Raw genomic sequence first — 23,823 nt, 5'->3', positions numbered from 1 at the left:
ATCTACCTCCATGGATTCTGCCCTAGGTCGATTGGGCAGGTCTTTGCTGTTGGAAGAGGATTCCAGTAACTGAGGACGTGAAAGAATGATCATTTTGCCTCTTGGGGTGGGAGAAGAATATGTATCCAAGGAAATGCCTGTACCCGGAACCAAAGGAAGTGGATCATGGGATTTGCTGGAATGTATGTAAGGGACAGAGATGGGTGTTGAAGTTGATTCATCAACTTTTATAACCATGGAAGTCAAATGACTTTTCATTTGGTTTAAGAATGATTCTTTTGGAGGCACAGAGAGATTTGTCTACAATCCCACTGTAGTAGTGGAATGAAGTGCAGCAGCATACATTTGGGATGAAGTGGTGGATGGCATCTTTTGAGCTTCAGGATAAGTAACGTAATGAATTGCTTTCAAACACTACACCTCTTTTTCTTTCAACCATTTAGGGCAAGAATGAAAGTAGGATGGATGAGAGCCACTGCAAATGATGCAAAGAGGGTCCATTTCACACTGATAGGCATCTTGGTCCTTGCCACCTCAATGAGCACATGTCAAGGAACCATGACATGATGTCTTTGAGTGACCAAACTGCTGACACTGGAAACATCTGACAGGGTTTGGAATGTATGGCCACACCCTGCAATTAAGATAACCTGCCTTGATAGTGGCAGGTGGATGTAAATGTCAAAATGAGGACATTGTTCAGCATCATAATTCTATCTTTGCAGGTGGAGATACACCTCACTGCAGAAACTCCTTGAGTGGAGAAACTAGTGAGAATCTCTAACATGGGGATGTTCTTCAAATCCCTCTCAATAATAACTCCTCGTGATGAATTCAAAGTAGCATGAGGTGTAATGAGGTGTAGCAATAGGTATATCCCCAATTGCCTTTGAATGCAAGAGGAGTTCACTGTGTTGAGATATGGATGTTTCCACCAATATCTCACCAGATTGAAGCTTTTTTACTGACTTTGGAGAGCCAGCAAGTCCCTCTAGTTCCTTCTGAATGAAAAAGGGAGACATTTGTCCAAAAGGTTTGCCTGAAAGAGAATGTAGTATAAGAAAATGAGGTGCAACAGGTGTTACAGATGTTGAAGATTGCTGCTCAGAATCTTCAAGATGAGGTCATTTACCTATGGACTGTTGTTTCACGATTTCATTTAAGTTTTTATTTGGAGGATCCATGATGACAAAAAAAAAGAATATTTTGGTGCCCACTGACCCTACCCACCATGGAGCCCTATGAGGGGATATACTACAATGTCAAACAAGGACACTGCAGCAACACCAGTGTTTTGTGATCACTAAACCCAAACACCAGCATCAGATACAATGTCCACAACACATGTTGAGAGCATCCAACACTGGTACTTGGTTGACCATAGCCCAGGTGGACCAGCTAATTGACCCAAGGGAGGCTATCCCAAGGCCACCCATCTAGAGGAATTGAAGACCAAAGTGGTGGGTTAGGGTTGGACCCCTCAACCACCAGGATCCTCTCCTCCCCTAAACAATTCACCATGCATGGGAAACACGTGGGTGGATGTTTAGATCCCAGAGGAGGTAAACTGAAAGAACAGAACCTTCCCCCTGGGAGGTTCCCTCACCACATACAGAAATCCACACCAAAGAGGTAGTGTTGTTTTCTGGTGGCATGAAAGGTTTCTGAGTTTTGAACAATGGTAAATGGGTTTTTGATGTCAAAACCAACCAGAATATTCTAGAATCTGATGTGTTGCATTTTTAAGTTGTTCAATGAAATCTGTAAAGTTGTGAATGTGATGTTTAGTATTTCCTCATAGTGGAGATATGATATGTACCAAAAACGTAACAAGTTGATTGCAAGGTGAGTTTATAGTACTGGTGATAGGCCTTAAAGGTATATTAGGTAGTACATAGAGATTGATGGGGAAGGTTTATCACATATAATTATAATAATGTTTTAATTGAAAACATATCACAATTTAAAATAATCAAGTAGCTATTTCGCCAATTTATTCATGTATACTGTTAGAACAGAATAAACATAATATTCAATAGATGTGATTTAAGTCAAAATATTTAGTTGTCACCTACTATACTTATTACAGAACATTTCTGTAGTTACAGAAAACAAAAACATTTTCACAGATGAAAAGAGCATTTAAAGAAACTATATAAATTTACCAGCTCTGTAGTTTGTGAGTCTTCAAAACTTCCCATCATATGGCTTTTGTTAATTCTACAGGAACTCCACCAAAAACTTTCCCATAAAACCATAAATTACTGTTGAAACCATTTTATTCACTATTATATCATGAAAGTGTAATTCTTTCTTTATCCAATTAAGCTAAAATTCTCTTTACAGCTGTTTCCAAAGCTATAGTCCATTAGTAATATTTAAACCACTTGATGTGACATAGTGGACAAAAGACTATGAAAATGCTTAACATTAAAGAATGGATAATATATTTTCATGGAGTGATATTTTCTCAGCAAAAATAAAACTTCCAAAGAAATTGATAAATATGTTATTAACAACCAAAATTCCTTAAGACTGGCAGAAATGATAATTTGAGGTGTTTTTTTTTATAAATCATGTTTAATAGTTAGAAAATGACAAAACATTATTTGTAAAATATTCTGAATTAAAACTAAAATAAAGAAAGAATGTAACACAAAATTGACTTGCAAATATGTGACTCAAAACATTTTATTAAAGTGATAGCAACAAAAACAATACAATTTAGGATTAATTTGCATAGTCATGCTAAACTGTTAAAAATATATCATACACTAAATGTAGTACAATATATGAAACTACTTAAAAATATGATTAACAGTGTTCCATGAATTTTACCCATACACATTTCCACAAACCTAATGAAACTAGTGCACTATGGTTAATGAAAATAAACCTTACTTCCTTCTACTAATTTTTAATTAGCAAAATACTAAACAGCAACTACTTAGATTATTGGGTGCAGATGAACATCAGCTTCGTTCTCAGAATGAAACTTAGGATTTTGAACGAATGCAAGTATATCAAAACAATAAATCATGTAAGGAAAAGAACGTACACAACTACATTTACAAAATCAGGCACGTGGATCATCACTGTACAGAAGGACAATAAACTTCACTTGTCGGAGGTAGAGAACAAAATTATCACACGTATAAAATTAGTCATTATTTTGTACACAACAATGTTCTAGTGAGATTAAGCCAATAATGCATTATTTTGCATCAGTAAAACACTAATTCCATATATATCTATTCTTATTACATGTTTATTTGTAATTACACATTAGGGAAAACTAAAATTAATTACATGCTTGTGATAACAATACCAAAATTGATAGTATGTATGTAGGATTTAAATATTTTCTTAAACATTATTACACTGCATTGTAGCACATCAAAATAAATTGTATTTTATGTATTTCTGTTAACTCATGAATTAAGTTATTAAAAAAAAAAACTCTTTTGTGTCTATTAATTTAGTAAATGTGTCATTTTGATTCCTTCTTATAACATATGTCCCATAAAAGGCTATACACTAAAGTACACATTTGCCTAGATAGGTTTTCAAAAATACACAGTAGGAAAGTAGTAACTGTAGTTGATTTACACTTAGTAATTTAAAGAACAAGTATTTATTAACCCACACTATGTATATGTGCTAATTAGTATAATTTATTATTAGTCAGTCACAAAAATTAAATATAACCCCACATAATACCATCCACTTACCATATCAAATTTTAGAACCTTGACAATATCTGTTTAAATGTTCCATAAATAATGTGCCAACACCTACTGAACAAACCCATAATGTACAAATTAAACAGCAAATATTTACTGTTTAAACATTATCTTTAAAATGTTACAAGGAACATTTACAAAACAGAATATCACAGTATCCTTTTTCTTTAACTCATTAAATGCCACTTGGAAAAGCATAAATAAAACTTTGACATCACTGGTTGAAACTGTAGGATAATTTTTTAAAATTACTATTAATGACCAAATGTGCCAACCCTGGAATGAAGAAGAAATACTGATGAAGGGTGGCAAGCTTCTAGTCAAATGTACAAGTTTGTTGTACAAAAAAAACCAAAGAAAAACAGATATGTTGCAAAGTATTGTACTTAAGATGTGTTTGAGAATTGCTAATGTTAGACTCTGACAAGTTGGAGTGCACGGTGAATTAATGCCATGAATAAAAATACTTTTGTTCATCTCACAATTTGCATTTGATAACTTCTAGAACCACTATAAATTAAATCATTTTTCTTTTAATATCTTTGAAAACTGCATTTGGTATTTACTCTCTATTTAATGTACATATGTATCTGTTATGTTTATGATCTTAAAAATAGTTTATTTGACCTTTATTGAATAACTGTTTTCAATTTCCATGAATATCATAAATACAACTAATCTGTACTTGCAGGTGGCAAATTCTTGTTTGTATTTTGTAAAAAATGATGTATAATAGTAATTGTAAATCATACAAATAATATGTTGTATATCTTGTTGATGAAAGTAACCAGATCTGTAACCAGATGTATATTTTCAAATAATTTTAATTTTTGTAACCATTTAAACAAATCCTCTCAACTTTAATGGTCACATTATAAACATACAATATACAAATTAAATTTCTAGTAGTTACTAAAAAACTTTTGAAATCTAAAATACAGGGAGTCCAAAAATTACTGAATCACTTTATTTATTGAATAGAATGAGCTATGTATAATAAATAATTTCAGTTTGTGGCAAAACAGAGGCTGACATCTCAAGTTTGTCCATGGTCAGTGTCATAATTAGTAAGACTATCATTTGTAGTGTTTATGACTTGAATTGAAGGATGTTCAAGTGATAAGCAATCTCAACTCATGTGTGCTAAGATCTCCAACTTATCATTACAACAGTAGTGGTTATTTGACAATGCAACATTGCCATATCCAGTATCTTTGTCCCACTGACAATATCCTTTAGATATCCCTAACCCAAACTAGTGGGAGGACTTTTAATATTAAGCTCCCACATATCATGAACTGAAACTGTTTATCTCATGTTGTTCCTATTCTATTTGTGGTTCAAAAATTTATGGATACTCTGTAACACTAGAAGTACTTGAAATATGAAAGATATATTATGAAGGTTTCACAAACCTGGATAATAATCATTGGCTTTAGACATTTTTATCCGAGTACCAGTCTTTTTCTGTAATTGAGCAACTGTTTCACCACCTTTACCAATGATAGCCCCAGCAGCCACAGAGGGCACCAGAATCTTAAAATGGTAAGTTCCATTGACTGAAATTAACAAAACATAAGTAATTACAACTTTTTCTTTTCTAAAAACTACATCTCATTATAAAATAAACTGCATAAAATGTACCACATTCATAAAAAATTTATAATGATCAATTTGTTTGGATAAAGCTTCTGTAACCAGATGGCATAGCATTGTTCAATAATACATTCTAAACTATTGTTACTAGAATATCCTTATTTAAATACTGTAAGAAGATGGCATTCATTTACCATTACCAGATGACACTTTTTAATATAGTGTCACCAGAAAGTTTTATATTTAAGCAATATTACAAGGTGAGATTTATCTACTATTACCAAATGACATTTATATATTTTGTTACCAGATTGAAAGTTGTTTAAATACAAGGTGAGATTTATCTACTGTTAACAAATGATAAAAATTACAACACTGTAACCAGACAACACTTACTAATCTGCTGTCACAAGCTTATCAACTGTTAGGAAATGGCATTTTCATTATCATTATAACTTTATAATGTTTATAGTCTACTACCAACTTAAACTGTAGTCAAATAATATTTGCTCTTCTGACACCAGTTTACAAATACTTACCAGTGTCACTTTGTTTGTTTTAATACCGTTGGCAGATATTTGTTTATTGTTGCTAATTCTATACCCTTTAAATATATAAACATTTATAATGTTATACCTAATAAACAATTAACTGTCCTTCAACTTACTAATATAATGAATTTAAAGTTATTTAATCCAGCTTGGAAATTATTACTTTTAACTTTACTTTTTTTTTTCTCTTGTTAAATGACACTATGTTTTTAACCTGATGATTCATATAAAATATAATGGTCTAAATGCATTCTTTTAGTGTCTTGATTTCTAATAATTCTATACTTGATGTTGTATAGCCCAATATACACTTCCCTGGAGAAATAAAATCAGCATAACTTTATATTACAATAACCTTCAGTAAACACCAATTCAAGAACATTTATGTTAACATGAACAAAGTGTAATAATGTTTGAAAAACCAAATCTTATGAATGCAAAGCTTCTACATAATAAATTACTTTTTTTGTGTTAGATAATCTACTATGGAGCAAGATCTTAGAAGAAATGTAGCAGTGGTACTGTCATGTTTATATTTTTACTTCCTATGGTTTGTTCTCTTCCTTAGCCTTGTTGGCTATACATTAAAGGACCAAAATGTGTGTTCTGTTCCACTTTTTAGGATTTTGATACTTTTTATTTTATTAAATTTGATGGGAAACATTAATTACCTCCAAAATTTGATATTTATAAAACACTTGCATCTCTCCTCTGATCTCCAACACAGCATGAGACCTGATAACCATTAATGATATCATAAACACTTAGAAAACCCAACATACCCAGTGATTCTTTAATCCATTATAAATCACTAACAGTTTTCCAAGAAAAGGTAAGCTATAAAACCATTAAATTACACAGTAAGTCAGAATGGTCTCCGAGTGAAGATGGGCAGTACCTAATAATGCATTTTACAACAATGGTACATGTTCTATTTAGGGCAAAAAAACAACTGAAAAATCAGAGTTCTGTAATTAGTCAATAGAATATACTAAATTACAGTATATATCAAGAAAGATCTACCCTTCTTAAAAGTATAGAACTTTCCCATAAATTTTAAATTAATTAGGCATATCTGTTATAAGACAGTAATAAAAAAAAAAGCAAAGAATTTTCTTTTCTGCTTTTTATAGGACCTTCAAACTGGCCTCCATCACCTTAACATAATCCCAACAAATCAGATTGAGAAAATAAACATTAAGACAGAGAATATACTTTTACGTATGTTTTTACTATAACTCAAAATTTAAAATCAAACTATGATTCCACCAAGTTGAGAGGTGAGATGAAGATCTAATTGGTTAAGCAATAAAATACAGAAAATGATTTGATCCTTTTAATTCTTTTAGGAATGTATTTGATAAAACTATTTCAAGAAAAATGTGTATTAATATATTACTTCATGGTTCATTTTCATTAGAAAAGTGGTTTTTTAATCTGTCATTTTGTCACTCAAAAGTTTAAATATTACTTATGAAACACAGAAGATAAATGAGTGATAATTTTAAATAAATATCAGTGCTGTTACTATACACATGCAGTGTTCATAAATATTAGCTTTTGAATGTGAAAACCTGGTATGTACAAAACGTCCATCAATATAAATGAAATGTAGCCAGGTCTTCAATTATGATGGAAAAACTATAAGTTGCACAGCACTTTGAAAGGCATATGTGTACATAAAGCGTAGTCTGAAACAAATACAAGCATAGGCTATCACTACTAAGTGCACGAATGTTAACCACAGAATTATCCAATCTCAATAAAAAATAAATGCTACTTTCATGAAGGCTATATATATTCTTAATGTATTCAGAGAGTCATACATTATAGTTCACTATTTTCAAAACTATAAATAGCTAATGACATGTATATAGCTACAATAAGAAACACATAAGATGCAAGTGAAAACTAATGTTTTCTTTCTAACACAGTAATTTAATTTAATGCTAATAATACTACTTATTAATGAAAAACACACACAGTACACTGTTATAAGCTACATTTTCAATGTTTTAATTTAAAATGTTAGCTTGAGGGTGCTGGAGCTTAAGATCTAGTAAATTTAACTAAGATCTAAATAGACACATTAGTAATAAATAAGAGTAAACAGCTAGTAATGTCTGTTTTTTTTAAGTTAGCACAAAGCTACTTGTTCAGTAAAGTATGTTGATCAGTGTTAATCATTGTGCATATTCAGTCACTGGTCATGAAATTTTAAATGTAAGTTCATTTGTACATCATTTGTAGCATCATTAGTAAATATTTCTTTGCTGAAAAACTCTGATTGTGAGCTTTGTTAGGCCTACATGTAGAACTGTGTACAAATGATAATAGCCTACAGATTAAGGAAGAAAACTTATTTGCCATTATGTGGAATGGACATTAAATTATTTTTACACAGAGAGGAAAACCTTACCACAATGGCAAAATGTCTGGATTAAGTTTCTATGTTCTAACAACGAAACAAGACACACTCATTGAAGATTAAATTACTCTCTTTACTCGTACATTTTGTTAGTTAGGAATGTAGTAATAATAATTTCAAATGAAATGAAAATATTTACCTACTTAGCATGTACCAAACAGTTTGAGTTAACACACTATTCTGAAAAGAAAAACTAACACACAAAAAAATACAATTTATTTTTTTTAACTAGTTTGCAATAATGAATTTAGCATATTTTCAAAGGAAAACCTTGCAAAATTCATGGTGGAAATGTTCTTTTTGTCTATATCATGAAATAAAACTATTAATATCGTTATTTATGGTATGGAAAAAATAGTAGCCTTTTAACTAATATTTACAATTATACAGCTATTTATGAGCAAAGGAGTTGCATGTATCTACAATTAGAACTAGCTGATAATAACAATGTGAAATATTAATTAATAAAACTTTTCTTTAGAAGATTTACTTTCAGAGGACATCTTCCAATAAACTAGGGGATATTTGAATTACTATTAACAAATGATTATTATCTGTGTTTCTAACTATTTGAATCCTGGGAAGCAGAAAGAAATGAGATTTTGAGAAGACAAGAGGTTGTGTTGTAAATTACAAGTCTATTAACTTTTTACACCAAAGGACTGAGTCCTGTTATATGAGCACAGAGATCAGCATAGCGATAGGTCATACAGTCATAAAATACAAAGCTAGAAGATGCGAGGTTAAGTATCATATAAAATAATATCTTGATCCTTATAGAAGAAAAAACAAAATGTTAAAGGTAGGTCTTAGCTACATAATATTTATACCATTACAATGTCATACTTTTACCTAAGTACTTCTTAATTTTTACAAGTTTATAAACATTTATTAAATTTTCCAGTGTTTTCAGGTTTTGTATGAAGCAGTGCTAAGTACCATGCACTTACAAGTTTTGGTTGAAGCTATTACATTTTCGGTTTTTGAATGTTTTTAGTACATAAAAATCACTGTGAACATTTCAAATTGCTGATAGCTGACAACAGAAACTCTTTCAGCTTTGCTGATAATTCATACAAGTGTTGGAATATTATTTATAAACAATTTGGGAATAAGGAGAATGACCAAAATGATTTCTTAAAAAGAAATAAGCTTATCATGGTCTTAAACTTGGAGTGAAGAATTTGTCTGTGAAACAACAAAACACATATTAATCCTGATTAAATAATAAGAAAGCTAATTATGTTGGTACCAGCTTGATACTTATTTTAAAGCATACTATTTAGAAAAAAAGAAATATGTTGTTCAGAGGTCAGCCATTAAAGGATCATTCCTTTACTAATCTAATACTTTTGTAACTAGTGCAAATATTAAAACAAAAATTCAATGTAACACTACAGAATTTCACATTCTGGTAAATATTACTCTTAAATATCCAAACAACAGATTTTTAGATACAATATTTTTAAAACTCAAGAAATAATTACCTCCAGTGGACAAATTACAGTAAAACATATTCAATATTCATGTAAAAGTAATTAAAATATAAGGCAACCTCCAGCACTCTGATGGAACACACCCTGTCTCTTCAGCAAGCATTATAGACCTATACAGCCATATGATGCACCTTACATTTAAGTATACCTGGACTGGGACAACTCACCACACAGCAGGTTCCAGGAAAGAAGAAAGAGACACTGTAAAGGGAAGAAATAAAAAAGTAAGAACTTACATGTTCAGAGCTGTAGTGAGGTATGAAGAATGATGATGGATGGTAAGTGATAGCCAGATGAAGAGGAGATAGCTAAGTGATGCAGGTAGTTGGCAATAAATATGTGAGGTATAGTCCACATACCAGGGCTACATAATCTTTTCCAATAGCTAATGGAAGTGAATAGCCAGAGAAAAGGTGAGATGATGGATTAAGTGGAAGGGAACATAAAAATGGAATAAGAAGTGAGATATTTGAATAACAACACAAGTTATATTAAGGGTGGCAGGAAAAAGATGACAGGTAAAGGTGAAGTTCTAGAGTATAATAAATGGGAATAAAAGCCACAGAAAAAAGCAGTGCTGGTAACATAGCAACACAGATACCATAACAGATAATGATGATGATCTGGATTCAGTGTGAAATACAAAAAAAAGAGGAAAATAGCAAGGAAAGTGTTCCCTTAATGAACTGCCAACAATGTCTTGAGAAAAAAAAACAACTAGAATAGAGGAGGACTTGGGTATGGTAAGAAAAAACAACAACAACAAAAAACATGGGAGATTTTGATAGCAAAGATATCAAACCTATGACACCCACATGTGAAGAAAAGGAAGAAATACATCTTGAGGGAGAGTTGGTATAAAGAGCCAAAGGTTCAAAGGGAATAAGGATAAATTCATGAAAAACAACACTGAGATTCTAATATAATAAAACAACTGGGTTGGGTTGGATAAATAAGATGAAAAGAGCAAGACAGGAGAAAAAAAATATATGATGGAAGCTGAAGAAATAAAAGGTATTGGATAAGACTGTTTTATAGCCTGCAGTAGCAGAAACAAATAAACCAGTGCTGAAAAGTTATGTAGACAAGTTACAGATGGGAATGTGAGAGGCCTAAGACCAATGATGAAAATGGCAGTAAAGTATCAAAGAAGAGCAGACTGAGCAAATAAGAAGTCTACCCATGCAAAGAGTCCAGACAGTCTTACTAGGGATTAGACAAAAATCCATGCATGAAGACAGAGTGTGACTACAGTGGAATGAAAGATAGAGAATTGAGGTTGCCAGAGAAGGAATGTGGAATGGGGAAGTGGTATGGGAAATAACCAAAGGAAGTACAACAATGAAAACTATAGTTGTGTAGGCCAGAATGGAGATGATGAGAAGGACTTAACATTGAGTGGCTTGTATAAGAGACAGAATACAGGGAATAAGATAGATAGGAGAATAAAGATACAGATAAATAAGTGTCTACTTCTGACTAAAAGACATCCACCACTAAAGCTGAAGAATGCAGAACAGCAGACCAAAAGATGGGAACCTAGCTAGAAGCATAACTACTGGAAAACTTTAGAAGACAAGAGATAACTTTATGAGCAGAATTTTGTTGGGGCAATGTAGCTAATCTGTAACAAGATTCAGAAAAGTAAGATGGACAAGCTGAAATTGGGTCCAGAAAATGATACCCAGCATTTGAAAGCAAACAGTATCAAGCACTCTCTTGATGCAAGAGACAACAGGTAAATTGTTGGAATATATCATGACTAGTTGACCCCATATCACTGGTAGGAAATTATCCAAAGCCCAACAAACAGCTAGAAGTTCCAAAAGATTGATACATAAGGAAGATTCAACCACTGACCAATAACAGACAATCCAAATATGCTCCCAATCCCACAAGAGAAGCAGCTGTAAAGAGATGCAAACTGGGATGAGAAACACCTGTTGAGGTGTTGTTCCTGTAGAGCCATCAGGCAAAGTCGACTTATAGGGAAGGAAGATGCCATAGTCCAAGGGATCCTGAACGAGATTCCACTGATTGTGAAGTGCCCACTGAAGACAATGAATATGCATGAACCTAAGGGATGAGCAATTCCATAGAAATACAGGACCTCAAAAGAGAGAAAGAACCTCATGTACTAAAGAAAAGACATGGCTTTGGAATCTAAGAGATTCATCACTTTCAAATGAAGATGAGAACGTTGCACCCTGCTTACACAGATATCAAAAGAATAAGATATTTTGTGGGATTGATATGGAACTTCTCTAGTTTGCCAAGCCAACTCCTGGAGTTGCAGGATTCAAAAATGCAATGATGAATAATTTAGTAACTGTCTGCAAAAACCCAGGAATGTAAAACCCAGTAAAGCAGAGGATGCGATAGGAGGAAATAGGATAACAGAAGCAGGAGAGGATTAAGCAAGAAAAAAGAGGAATGTTCATGTACAGCCTCCACCTGAAACTCTAAATTCAAGGAGTTACTCCAAAACTGACTAGTGCAAAAAAGAAGCCAGATTCACATATGAAAATAAGGTGCTTCTATCAAGACAAGAAGTAGCTGATACCTGGAGCATCACCAATACTCTAGGTAAAAGCTTTTGCCAGGTATCTAGCACTTCTGCTTCATCCTCCACCTTCTTAGCCATCAAGACCAGGGCAGAGTGATCACCTCTTTCCTTTTGAGCTGATTGTCTCTAACTATAATCATCAACAAATGAGCCATGTATGAAAGGTCAAAGCAAAGAAAGATATATTTACCAACACATTAAAAAGATGTAGAGGGCCTGTCCAAAATCCCATCAAAGAATAGTGAGCAGCTTTGTAAAAGAGGTGAATTGATGAGAGATAATGGAAGACGATAGTAAAAGTGAGATGTAGATAAGAGAACTGAGCAAAAAAAAATCATAACATTGTAGCAGGATCAGAGCTCAATAGCTAAATCAGACTAATGTACGAGAATCCAAAAAGAGAAACTCTAACCCATGTTATAAAAAAGCATGAGTTAGCCAAATGTGGGAGCTGAGGCATGCTCGCCCTCAAATACAAGTTGTTCAGGCAAGGGAAAAAAAAAATTAGATGATGAGGAAAAAAACAAGTAATCTAACTTTAAGGTAGAATGTAGAAGAGAGGTAGAGGAATCATAATGCATAGGAGAAATTAAAGAAGTAACCTATCTGAAAAATCATGTCCAAAAAATGCATATGAAGAACAAGGTAAATCAAGAACATTACAATGGATAGGCATAAGGTGGAAAATGGCTGTTCAAATCTTCCCCTTTAGAAACAGATTCTGTAGGAAAAGGTAATGAAGATGTAGCTGGCTATAACAGAATGGCTGAGACATCTTCCACTGAAAATGTGGAACCCAAAGCCACAAAAGTAGCAATTTTTGTTGGTTCAATGCTAGCATGTTCCATACCAGAAGCCATTGTATTAATACCATAAATAGTTAATTATGATAAAATGGAAGATAAAAGAAAAAATCTCATTTTTTTTACAAAAAAAGAAAAAGAAATTACAACAATCTAAAGTTCTTAATAAAGTATTATTTAGAGAAATTGCACAGCATAATATAAAACATGGAGCAAAAACCAGGTACAACTACATGCTAAACTGCTCTACAGTACAGAGGGAGTCAGCTTTGCTGGGAGAGTGTATCATACTTCTATTGGTAGAGGGTTGTTGCATGATACAATACAGCATACTACATGAGGGTAGGTTGCAGCATCAAGGTTGGTAGCAAGTGAAAATTGCACAAATAGAGCAGCAAAAGTCAAGAAAAGCTATTACAAAAATTAAAGTTTCATATCACAATTAAATATGTCTGAAGTCAAGCAGTGCCTAGGAAATGATGAGCTTTTGTTGTAACACCAGTGCTAATGTGTCAGCATGATGTATGTATTGTCCTCCCACCAGTGGAGGGTTATAGTCTAGTGATAAATACATCACAGGTTGACATAAGCCCACGTTAACACATATAGGGTAGAAGTTTCATACTAGGGATTTGGCATTCACCAAAATCTGTTATCAAGAATTGCACAAGATAACAACTATGTACTACAAAGAAGCGAATACCATTTTTGAACTGAGCCCTGCAAACAGTTAAAATCCTTCCAAAAATCACTTTTATTCACTACTTACAAACCAAGTTTACTGTTCTTAAACTTATTTTGTAATTTCAAAATGCCACTTTCATAATTTAATTAATCTCTGTTAAAATCCTAAAGATAATTCTTTCCTTAAAATTTTCCTACACATTTCTCTCCTGAGGCTTGGAACATTGTTAATTTTATGAATTTAAAAATGGCATAACCACTTGACACCCATAACACTGCTGCATGGAATTTATCTTTTTTTAAATTTCCATGTGTAAGAGAAATATTCTTAAGTAACCAAACATTGTTTTCCTTTAAATCCTCAGCCAGTTATTTCTTAAATTTCTACTTCTGGGTAAAACATCTTACTGTATATTTATTCAATCTTTATTCATGGAAGAGTAATTACTTTTAACTTTTATTTTCACATTTGACAAACAAAACCAGGATGTAACAGTTACACTAATAACAGTTCTTATTTAATTAATTTGTTTCATACAATAAAACTGTAAATACTTTGAAAAGCAACATCAACACACAACTTACAGTGCAATGACTTCAATGAAACAGTACTTTTACTTGTGCTATACTTACTACCTATAACTGATTTTACTGAAAGATAATTCAAGGGATATAACTCACATCTTACACATCAATTTTTCCTGCAAGCAAACTATTACAACTTCCCTCTAGATGAACACCAAACATATTCAGTTATGGAAAACTGAAGTAAATGTACATATATATTTTTCTCTACAAGTGGGTTTTTCTCAACATCACTGATTAAATGTACATTTATGGCATAAGGATTCCAACAAAATACTTAAAAACATTAATAAGAAACACACCTAATAGATTAACTGTACAACTTTTATTACTAGTAATTGGTGCATAAGTCATATATGCAAGGCACAGTATTGTGTATGAATCAAAGTAACCATAAACAACTAAAAATATTGTTAAGATAAATCAAGATATCAAAAATCAGATATCGTTTGCAAAGTATATGTACATGTAGTTATATGTAAATACATTAACACACATTAGGTAACAAAACAATAACACAGCTACCAGAAAATTGCAATTTAAGGCAGTATTAATCTCAATAGCCTAATTAGTTCAAGTCTTTAAGACCTACAGCACAAAAACAAGTTATGCATGACATTCTGAAAATCATGAAAGGCTTCTAAACTCAGTTCAACATGCTCCTAATATTGAGATAGGTCCCAACTAAAAACTCACTGATCCAAAGATGAGATGGCAGCAGTCTTAAGTTATTAAGAATGCTAACCCAAGACCTTAACATGTTCATGAGAAGAAACAATGCCAGAAATTCTACATGAAAGGTAAATTAATAGTGGGATACATTACAAAAGAGTTACTGAAATAGTTGAACACAACTACACTCCAGTCTTATAAACAAGCATAGATTGAAAGAAACACAACTTGTTAGCAAGTTTAAAATGTCTAAGACACTTAAAACATACATCATACATCTCTCAAAGTAAGGTATTTAAAGTCAGTGAATATTGCATGAAACTACAAAGCTATAAAGAATGATGGATATATCTTTGAGCTCTGAGACAGGAAAACTAGAAATACTTGTCAGTGTAAATATTATACTTTTTTGGATAATACAACTTTTTCCTATTACTAAATCTCAGAATACCTATTTTACTTTATTTTATATAAAGTAGTTAGAAATAAAGTGTTATGTTTTATCATTGTAGATACAGCTAGGCCTAAAATTATGCTATAAGGCTCAACACTGGATCATAAAACTCAATGTTTTTGGTTTTTTTTGTATGTGGAGGTGGAGGTAGTAATACTAAGAAACAATAAACACGTAACATCACATTTTATGTGATAAAGCAAATAAAAAGATATTCCAGGACCAGGATTTGAACTTGGTGTCTATGGCTAATGTAGCCTATGCTCTGCCACTGAGCTATCAAAGAACAGGAGTCATATAATAGACCATAAGGCTGAACATGAAAAACATGCTTAAAAATGAACTTTCATTGCAACAACTTGAACATTGAGTATTCTCAACAGTTTTCATTAGTATAAACCATTTTCTCCATTTCAAAAAATGCAGTTTTCTGTCAGGAAGCAGTCAAAGCTGACAGGCTTCAAAATAGCATTTTGAAGTTTGTGGTAATTATTAAATGCTAACAAAAAATGATCAAAGTAGAGTGCAATATTTGGTATATTCAGAAGCACATATCTTGGAATCTGTAGCTGCATACACTCTATTTTACAAAAACAATGAGAAAAAATTAATTTTTCCATAACAAGCATTCCATTTGAAAGTTTGGTGCCATATTAAAACATTAAAAAATTTAGCAAAGTAAACTGAAACCTGATGTCTCAATAGGCATAATCCTAGTGTGTAAATCTTAAGAACTCAGATGAATATAGGTAGTATACAGATGTTTTACAGAGAAAAGTGAAATACTAGTTTCATACAAAAAGTGTATTATTTTTAGTTTGTATACATACAGAAACACGAATAAAAAAATTAAAATCTGGAATAAGGTATGTTTATAAGTTTATACTCAATAACTGTATCTTGATAGTTATGTAAAAACTGCTGGTTTGGGTTGAGAGAAGTTTTTATGTAGAGAAGAGAACAACGTCTCGACCTTCTTAGGTCATTGTCAGGTTTACAAAGAAAGAAAGAGGTATGGGCTTGAGTTGTTGTATAAATAAGGCTTCTTTAATTTTGCATTTGTTTATGTTTGTTTCGTTATTTAGTATTTGGGTGTTTTCTATGGTTATGCTGTGTTTATTTGATTTACAGTGTTCAAAAATGTGTGAAGATGACTTTTTGTGTTCTTTGAATTTGGTTTCCATTTTTCTACTTGTTTCTCCAATGTAGAAGTCGTGGCAGTTATCACATTGTATTTTATAAATAATGTTGGTGTGGTGTTTGTCAGTGTAAATTTTCTCAACTCAAACCAGTCATTTTTACACATACATTTTTCTCTACAAGTGCATTTTCTCATCATCACCGCTTGATAGTTATGGCTATGTATGTTATGTTGATGTTTCACACACAAAAAATATTAAAAATGGATTCTTTTTTATACAAAAAACACACCATTTGAAGGTTTGATGCAATAACCAAACATTAATCATAATAATAAAAAGAGAGTAAACTCAAACCTGAAATTCTGTGTTTTGGTAGGCACAAACATATTGGTCACAACAGCTGTATATGGCCTTTTAAAGAAGTTACAGGTCACTAAATATTCTGTACCTGATCTAAAAATTAGTTCAGCTAATGTGAAAGCATCTTCAACTCAGTAAAAAATAGAATATAGACAATTGTGATAATACATTACTAGAAAGGAATAGTCACATCCTTTGTTTTTGGATTTTGGCTGGATCCTTCAGCCAGTCAGGTAGCACTGGTTCCTTTTTTATCCATGTTATGACAAAGTGGCTTTTGACTTTGTGCCAGTCATACCCCACAGCTGGACAAACAAACACTAGGCTGAAGAGAACATGTGAAGTGTTAAAACTACTTTAAATTTAAGTTTGGTATGATTCTGTTAGTGGATATAAATATTATTGTTAATTAACTTACTTGGTATTGTGTATTTAACTTTTCTTATCTGTGAAATAATTTGCCTACTTTAGTTACTACAATGAAAACCCACAGTTTTCTTAAACTACCTACAGGACTGAATGATGACCCAGCCTTTCATTACATAATCACTGGCAATATAAAGTCCTTCAGAATTAATAAAAATTAAATCAAAAAAGAAAAATAATAGTAAGTACAGGAAGTAACATTTTATTAAATATCAGTAACAGACATGTTAGTTGCAAAAATATTTATAAATGCTTCTTATTATATTCAGTGGTAACCACTTTGTACTATTTCATAAAGTGGCCATTAATTTATACTGAAAACAATCACAGTCTTGTTTTCAAGTTTGCAATGCAAAAAAGTTGCCATGGTGTCTGTATCAAGACTCCATTATGTGTGAACCTTTTTCCAGCACAGAAAAGGACCTCTTATAGTCACTATTAGTTTGGGGGTTCACACAGTAAAGTATCTGTGTTATGTGAATGCAACTGTAAGTGCAATAAATTCACTTCTGTTTTCGTGACAGCTTCAATTAATTTGGCACTGGAATCGGGTGTTGCTAAAAAAAAAAAAAAAAGAGAGAGAGAGAAGTTGAGGCTGCTGGCTTTCATGAGTCTCTCACTTAAACATCTGTATATGTTTAATCACACTGAAGATACCTGACCCTGTTACTTCCTGGTCATGACTGCACATAGTACATGATCACAACTTTCTCTTAGAGTGTATTTGGCAGTCACCCCATAAAATTTTTACCACATACTTTCACACTTTCTCATGACATTCGCTTTTTTTTTGCAAGGAGTCACCATTTTCAAAGAAAGAAGTTGAAACACTGATACAATCACTCATGTAGAATAATACAGTTGGGTATTACTTGATGGAACTAAAAAGATCACAAATCATGGCACAACATTGTGGGACAACATAGGACCTATTGGTCTATCTTAGCTCTTACACACTTTAAATTATATTTACTTTAACAAAAATACTTAAAATCAGCCTTTATCATTCATATACTTATCAAGCTTTTCTTAAACTCATTTAAACTTACTGCCTCCATGACATCTAGAGGCAACCCATTCCAAAGACCAACCACCATGTTAGAAAAATAAAATTGTCTTAGCTGAAAATATATAATGGTGTCCCCTAGTCTGATTATTCTCTGTTAAATATGAAAAAAGACGAGGCATCAACAATATCAATTCCTTTTACAATCTTAATCACTTTAATCAGATTTCCCCTAACTCTCAATTTCAATAATTCCAGCCTCTCCTCATATAACAACCCCTTCATCCCAGGCACCATTCAAGTAACTCTTCTATGAACCCCCTCAAACAGTCTGATGCCTTTCTTAAAGTATAGAGTCTAAGACAAAAATTAAACTCTAACCCAACACTCACACCAGAGAAAACAGTGATATGGTCATGTTCTCTTTAAATTAACACTCCTACGAAAAGTGGGGCCTAATAGGCCCCAGAGCAACTTGAAAGGTTATTAATATTAGGCTAATAATTTTGTATTTAAATGAAATTGCCATTTAAATCCATTAATGAATGGATTAACAAGATTCCCACTGTCCCTATCTACTATCTAGCGAAACCACAGCCAGGGGAATGGGCTTGGAGAAATCAGGACTAGAAACGTCTTTTCGTAGGAGTGTTAAAAAAAAGGTCACTACAACCAACATACAGGACCTGACAAGTATGAGCAGCCAATGCAGGAGACAAATGTTTGTCTTATTTTGGTTTTAGTATAATTTCAAGTTCAAAGCTAGTGGCTCTTTGGCTGGTCAAAGGTGAAATAAACATAAAACAAGAGCATCAGAAAATCTTACTTGGTCAAAGTTAGGCCTACTTATAGAAATTTGCATTTGATAAGACAAAATGGCAAATACATAACCAAGTCCAAAATGTACTTCTTTCAAGGGGACACATACTCACATTTAAAAAATATGGGATTTCCATGATCTTGCACTCCTAGCAAAACACTGCTTATCCCATGGGCAAAATATCAACTGAAAGAATACCATCATATTATTTCAAGACAAAAAATTTAAGCCTCTTTTAGTGATTTGATTTCTCTATGCAGATATCTTTCAACCAGCTCATTGTTAAACTTTTTCTATCCTTCCTAAAGTAAGTTTTCTCCTGTCTTATGCAAGGTCACATACAATTCACTTATCCTTGATCTAATTTCTACTAGAAAACATAGTATTTTATAGATATTTTCAATACTAATATATATATATTTTGCTTCTTCTGACAACAATACTTTTGTCTCGCAAGCAACACATTTTCATATCCCATGAGTAAAACCTAAAACTTCTTAACATCAAAACTTTCCACATTCAGGGTTACCATTAAGACTGATACCTTTTCTGAACAAGATATCTTCTCTTTCCAACACTTCAGTGTAATCAAAAGATCTGAAAATGTTATAGTCAAAGATGCTATACAAATCCAAAAATGTTATTAATAAGTCTGAAAACCTTGAGACATCCAACTAGTTAAATTACATGTACATATTTTTAAGAATTCATTGCTTTTAACCACCAAGTCAATTTTATATATATCCACTTAAGTCTTCTTCCAGTTCCATAAACATCTTAATTCCTAAGTCAAAAAGCAAAAGCCTCACAAAGTACATTAAGGTCTTATCCACACTACCTAATTTTAGACACTTGACACTTGTCTGTGTATCAATTAGTGACACCTGATAAGACTGCAAGCTAACACTAAGAGAATTTTTCATTTTGTTTCAAATGAAGAATAAGTGAACATCAAAACATTTCTAATCATATTTCTATTATAATTTTCATCACCTTACACCTGTTTCTTCAATCTCTTGCAATTCATCTTAGCACAGGATTTCCAAACACCAGAACAAACAAAAACTGACAAAGGATGTTCTTATCAATAAAAGCCCTAACAAAAAACATTCCAACACTTTGATAAGGCATGGAAACTCATTTTCTAAAGTCAACATGAAAATAACTTGTTTATAATTTAAACACACAGCAGAAAGAGCCCTCAACATATTTTACAGGGAATGTTCCAAGTGAAGGAAACATAGTGCTGAAATTTGTTTCCTAGCATTTTTAATTTTAAGACAGAAGCAATTCCAAAGTTAACTTTAGATAGGAAAGATTATCCTTAAATTCTATGTTTGTAAAGAACTAATTGTTGTAAAGTCTAAAACACTTCATTTTAATAATAGCCTACAGATCCATATCATTAATGCTATAACTACAAATGAGCTCTGTAGTTAGTGAGGGAATTTTTTTTTTAAATTTTAACAACTAAGAAAATCTCATTTTTGTAAAACCCCTATTTCCAACATGAAAGGAACAAGGTATAATATAAGAATTTCACTTTGAATTAGGCCTGGCATGGCCAAGCGTGTTAAGGTGTGACTCATAATCTGAGGGTCGCGAGTTTGCATCCCCGTCTTGCCAAACATGCTCGCCCTTTCAGCCATGGGAGCATTATAATGTGACGGTCAATCCCACTATTCGTTGGTAAAAGAGTAGCCCAAGAATTGGCGGTGGGTGGTGATGACTAGCTGCCTTCCCTCTAGTCTTACACTACTAAATTAGGCACGGCTAGCACAGATAGCCCTCAAGTAGCTTTGTGCGAAATTCAAAAACAAACAAACAAAACAAACACTTTGAATTATGTTGTTAACAAGGTTTGAACATTTATTTTCAAAAGCAATTCAGAAAATAATTCAGTAAGTTGGCATTTAAATAGTAATTCTGAACATTCTTTTGCATGTACATGTAATATTAATTTGTTGGAATTTACCTGTAAGACCTTCCATCTTTAGGATGGAGCACACAAGATAGTGCATATTTTGACTTAAAGAAAATTTTTAACAAAGTATCTCACAAAAAAGTTACTTTGTATGTTGTGTTTGTGGAATAGGTGGAAAATGATGAAACAGGAAAAAAGACCAACAGCAGAAATTAAAGAGTTGTGACAAATTATAATTTTTCAAGTTGGAACAATACAATTAGTATTTCTTTTATGTACTTGTTTTGAAGTAGTTATCATTTATTGTCACTGATTTGGATAATATTTTTGAGTAATATTTTACCATTCAGTAATGATATTAGCATTATGAAAATTAATTATACTGAAATTCCTTTATTCATATAGATTTTGACAGCCTTGGTGTACAAGCCCAAAAGTGATGAATGAATTTTAATTAGCAAATAGTTAAAAAGTTGAAGATTTTAACTTCTACAAAAGGACTGTTTCTGATGTTGAGAAAGAAACTGCTTTAAATGTAATCAATAAATATCTGAAACTTTTTCACAAGTACTTGTCTTTGACACAAATACTCTCAATAATAAATATTTTATTTTTACTGATATATTTGATCATGTAACAAGAACATAATTATTTCATTATTTTTAAACTTCTAATATGTGACTACAGAAATAATAAAAAGTGTGATATTTGCATATTTATGGTAAAATCTTAAAATTGTAAGCAATTTATTCAGTTTAAACAATATTTGTCCACTGACTTAAAAATACTGTATAACATTTTCTTGGATATAACATCTAATAATATTAATTAATATGTAATATTAATATATCACCAAGTGATTGAAACACTGCATACTCATGTGCCTCATGTTTATTTTTTAATCACAATATTCATATTACTCGAATCATGTAAAGAAAAGTATGGCCTGAAGAGATATAAATTACAACTAAAACTGACAGCAAATTATTCACAAAAATATTATTATGACATTTTAAAGCAACGCCTTTGATATAGTGTGAGTTTGAGTAATTTGAGCTTTTCTGTGAATTTGGTTACGTGGCCGGCGCGACACACACCGGTATGGGCTGGAATCACCGGACACGTACCACGGTTAGCAACCACTAGCACTATCGTACAACACACATCATTAACGTACGTAGCATATGGTCCAAAAGTCATAACCCGTTACTTTCATTTTCCGTCACACACACACATACAGTCATTAATTTCAAACTTATACAACACATTCACCCACCATGATGTGATCGTTTGGTAGATGCAATATCTAATTCAGTATCCAATGTCCTTTTTCTCGAATCTCCAATATCAGACTCAGTACAACCATTCACCTCTCCTAAGTTCGTCGCCATCTTCAGTGCAGACTTTAGCCTTCTGACGTCAAAAATGACGTCATTTACTGATCATCTTGGCAATGAAACGATATATTCATACAATACAAATAATATTTTAAGAAATAGTTTTCATTTTACCGAGCGTTTTACTGCTAAAAATTAATTTATTTGACTGTTCAATAATATGTACATCATGAAATTCCCATTTACCTGAATCGCACACAAGTCTCCTCCCTTGAAACATTGGAAACCGGTAGTAACGGGATTCGCACCTAGGTCATTTCCTGCACTATAATGACACGTATGTGTGTGTGTTTCATGACAATACCAAACTAACTTTCAGAAAAGCATAAAAAGAATCAAAGCCAATATAAAAGATGTGAAATTATTTCTTATTTGTTACGATAATAAAAATTAACAAGAACTTTTCTGGTAGTTACTTCACAATAATAGAATACATTGATGCTCTGATTACTCATATATTATGCACGGGTAGAAATTATAAGACCGTTAAAATCTTGCTATAAAAATTAGCATCCAATTACAGTTTACCAGATTAAAATAGCTGATTTAAAAATGTTTTAGCACAGTAGCTTTTTCAAGATAGCTTAGTGTATGATTGAAAATGATAGTTGAAAAGAAAAAATAACAGCAAAATTAGGTTAAAAATATTTCGATGAGTTTAACTATGTTAAATAATTGTTTTACAAATAATAAAACCGTATACATTTTGAAATCAACAAACCATTTGATTTTAATCGGTGAAATATATTTATATATGCTAAATTTGCTTTTACATTGAAAAGTCTCATCATATTCCGTGATGACGAGAAAATCCACTTGTAGAGACAATTATATATTTCAAAACAGCTGATATGAATAGAAAAAGCACTAATAGAGGAGCGAACAACATTTCGACATTCTTCAGTCATCGTCAGGTTCAGAAAGAAAGAAAGTGTTACTGACCGGTAGCTGACCACATGTTTGAAGGCAGTTGTGTAATTGAGTGTAGGAATATAGAGGGCGTACTTAGATGTTGAATATATTTATTAATATAGGTATAAAGGTGTTCCTTTGTATTGGTTTATTTTGGGCTCAGCTGTGGGGCGTTATAAAGTTATAACCAATCCCACTATTCGTTGATAAAAAGAGTATCCCAAGAGTTGACGGTGGGTGGTGATAACTGGCTGCCTT

The 23,823-nt window shown here is 32.2% G+C and overlaps 1 protein-coding gene across 7 annotated transcripts in view; it reads right to left on the bottom strand.

The window, feature by feature from the left end:
- The window catches only part of LOC143229817 (RNA-binding protein Pasilla-like), a 45,955-nt gene extending 22,992 nt beyond the window's left edge, over positions 1-22,963 (bottom strand). The window contains exons 1-4 of one of the 7 annotated variants that reach the window (XM_076462622.1): positions 22,840-22,963; positions 17,254-17,405; positions 9,982-10,015; positions 5,159-5,302 (exon numbers count right to left, since the gene is read on the bottom strand). In XM_076462622.1, the coding sequence (XP_076318737.1) occupies positions 5,159-5,186 (28 nt within the window). In that variant the 5' untranslated portion in view covers positions 5,187-5,302; positions 9,982-10,015; positions 17,254-17,405; positions 22,840-22,963. The other 6 variants (XM_076462621.1, XM_076462618.1, XM_076462619.1 and 3 more) reach the window with 6 other exon arrangements.
- Positions 22,964-23,823: the final 860 nt, after the last annotated feature.

The sequence above is a fragment of the Tachypleus tridentatus genome, chromosome 10 (assembly GCF_004210375.1).
Source record: "Tachypleus tridentatus isolate NWPU-2018 chromosome 10, ASM421037v1, whole genome shotgun sequence".
Lineage (NCBI taxonomy): Eukaryota > Metazoa > Arthropoda > Merostomata > Xiphosura > Limulidae > Tachypleus > Tachypleus tridentatus.
Note: the sequence above shows the minus strand (reverse complement) of the source record. Positions and strands in the feature narration are given on the sequence as shown.